Source organism: Sabethes cyaneus, chromosome 1, assembly GCF_943734655.1.
Source record: "Sabethes cyaneus chromosome 1, idSabCyanKW18_F2, whole genome shotgun sequence".
Classification (NCBI taxonomy): Eukaryota; Metazoa; Arthropoda; class Insecta; order Diptera; family Culicidae; genus Sabethes; species Sabethes cyaneus.
Genome location: NC_071353.1, coordinates 98,211,806 through 98,213,890, shown reverse-complemented (window position 1 = coordinate 98,213,890; position 2,085 = coordinate 98,211,806). Strand labels below are relative to the sequence as shown.

Below are 2,085 nucleotides of genomic sequence, written 5' to 3'. Positions count from 1 at the left end.
GTTGTTAGAAAATTCTAAACTCGAAAATTCCATACAATTTTGACATTCAAGTTGTCACATAGCCCAATTAGCGAACGCCCAATTAACGAACCACCAATTAACGAAACTTTGCTGTATTTCATGTGCCAGTAGTACGCAATAATTGTATTGTGAAACTGAATTGTTATTTATGCAACTTTTTACAAATTAAATGCAATAACAAAAGCACAAAAAATCGTTTGGTATCGATATTAACTGCATATGCGTTATAAACGAATAAAACGTATGGTTACGTTCCATTTCAATAATACGCATATTCGCAGTGAGTCAGGTAAAACAGTAAGAAATAAAAAAAATATCTAGTATAGAAAGCCCAGGTCACGCCGCAAGGTGGATTAATTCGGGTTTTTTTGTTAATGACTGTATCATGCATTCGGCTGCAGCCGAATAAGCATCATCAGAAGTCAATGCGGCCCGCGGTTTTCATGGGAAGATCGGACCGTACCATGCCAACATGGGCACTACTAGTATAAATTATAACTATTTATAATTATTTTTTTTTAATTTATTAAAGCTCTACTACGACAGGCATTTCATCAGAATCTTCCATAAATAAATCATCAAAGGTCCACAGCAGAGTGTTTTTTAAACAGTTTTCTAATGCATGTGCAGCTGATGTAATTCCAACTTGATAACAGTTTAATATCAATCGACGCACATCCAAATAGACCGTATTACTATTCGACTGTTCAACAAGCTCAATTGGTAACTCTGGTAAATGAAATTGCAATAATACAAGATAACTCTTATAAAAATTTCGATATTTTTCTGCTGCTTTCTCTGAATAGCTAAATAGAAGCAGCATTTTTCGCCAATGACTTAAACCATCTATTGAATGACCGCAAAGGAAGAGAATAAATGAAAATTGAATTTCTTCATATATGTCTTGTTCTCTGCCTTGTAAAAGCGAATCAATCGCATCTATGCAGTCTATATAATGTTTAGAAATTTCTGCAGGTGAAGCGTCTTTTGGACATCTAGGAGGGAGTAGTGTGAAATTTGGAATACTACCAGATACTGGTTTTAAATGTGGAAGCAAATCATCCTCGTTAAGCGAAGCTCGCATGCGAACTGGATGACGTGTGTTACTAGTTGATTGATCATTGCCTCTTGGGCGATCTGAATCCGAACATGAGAGTAGATCTACAGTATTCCGCACAACCCCACTATCGGGTGAAAGCGTTTGAACAGTTTTTTCTGTGATGTTTGATATTTTACTCCATTTAGCATTGGCTTCATGGTCGTAAGCAGCCATGTATCTAAAATAAAAAATTGGCAACATATAATTGGCAGGATTTAACAATTTTATAATCACTCATACCTAGCAAGGCTTACAATATTTTCTCTAATATTATTGAGTTCAGTATCAATGTTCTGATGGCTACGAAATCGTAGTTCTTCAGTACTATAATCCCATTCACGAACTACTATTTCCCCACGTTTAAAGTAATGTGGGAATCCCACTCTGGGTGCTGCATCTCCATATGCACCTTGCGACGCACAGTAAACGAAATGCATTCCCGGGGGAATCAGCTTAACTCCACGAAAATTATCACCGACGTAAAAACTGTGAAGATCAATTCCAAATTGCGTTCCCGATGGAACGCCAGCAATAATGAGAAACGCATAGTTTTCTAAAACTTTTGAAGAAGTTTCCGGCGACATCCTTTACGAATGATTATGATTGTATTCGCAAGAGGCAACAAACTATATATTAAATATTGCGACATTTGCCCCTATTTAGACTACCCCGATTTACACGATTATCACAGTCGAATCTAATGTCAGATTATCAGTGCAAAATGCGATATGTTTCATTAAATGATTATCACAGTAGTCTAAATAGTCATAAAAGGGGCAATACGTAAAAGTTAAATTAAAAGTTATATTGCACCTGGCAGGAATTTAACGAGTCTTACGCAAATTCTTTTTTTAATAATAATTATCATGTACTTACTAAATACATTGAAAATATGATGGTCAAGCAAGGAGGGGTGCAGTGGGGAGGCAATAACGAAAAACTGATAGTTCAAATTGCTAAATTGC

At 35.9% G+C, this 2,085-nt stretch overlaps 1 protein-coding gene across 1 annotated transcript; it reads right to left on the bottom strand.

Annotated features, from left to right (window-relative positions):
* Positions 1–547: 547 nt before the first annotated feature.
* Positions 548–1,813, bottom strand: LOC128745201 (protein AAR2 homolog). Its single transcript, XM_053842222.1, has 2 exons — positions 1,361–1,813; positions 548–1,298 (listed from the first exon to the last, which is right to left on the bottom strand). Exons 1-2 carry the CDS (start codon positions 1,702–1,704, stop codon positions 548–550), a joined length of 1,095 nt encoding a protein of 364 aa, XP_053698197.1. The 5' UTR covers positions 1,705–1,813.
* Positions 1,814–2,085: the final 272 nt, after the last annotated feature.

Bases quoted from the DNA above. Each gene is read 5' to 3' on its own strand.
- LOC128745201 (XM_053842222.1), bottom strand. From the start codon at position 1,704: ATGTCGCCGGAAACTTCTTCAAAAGTTTTAGAAAACTATGCGTTTCTC. The intron at 1,299-1,360 runs GTATGAGTGATT...TTTTTATTTTAG, and splicing joins AATATTGTAAGCCTTGCTAG to ATACATGGCTGCTTACGACC.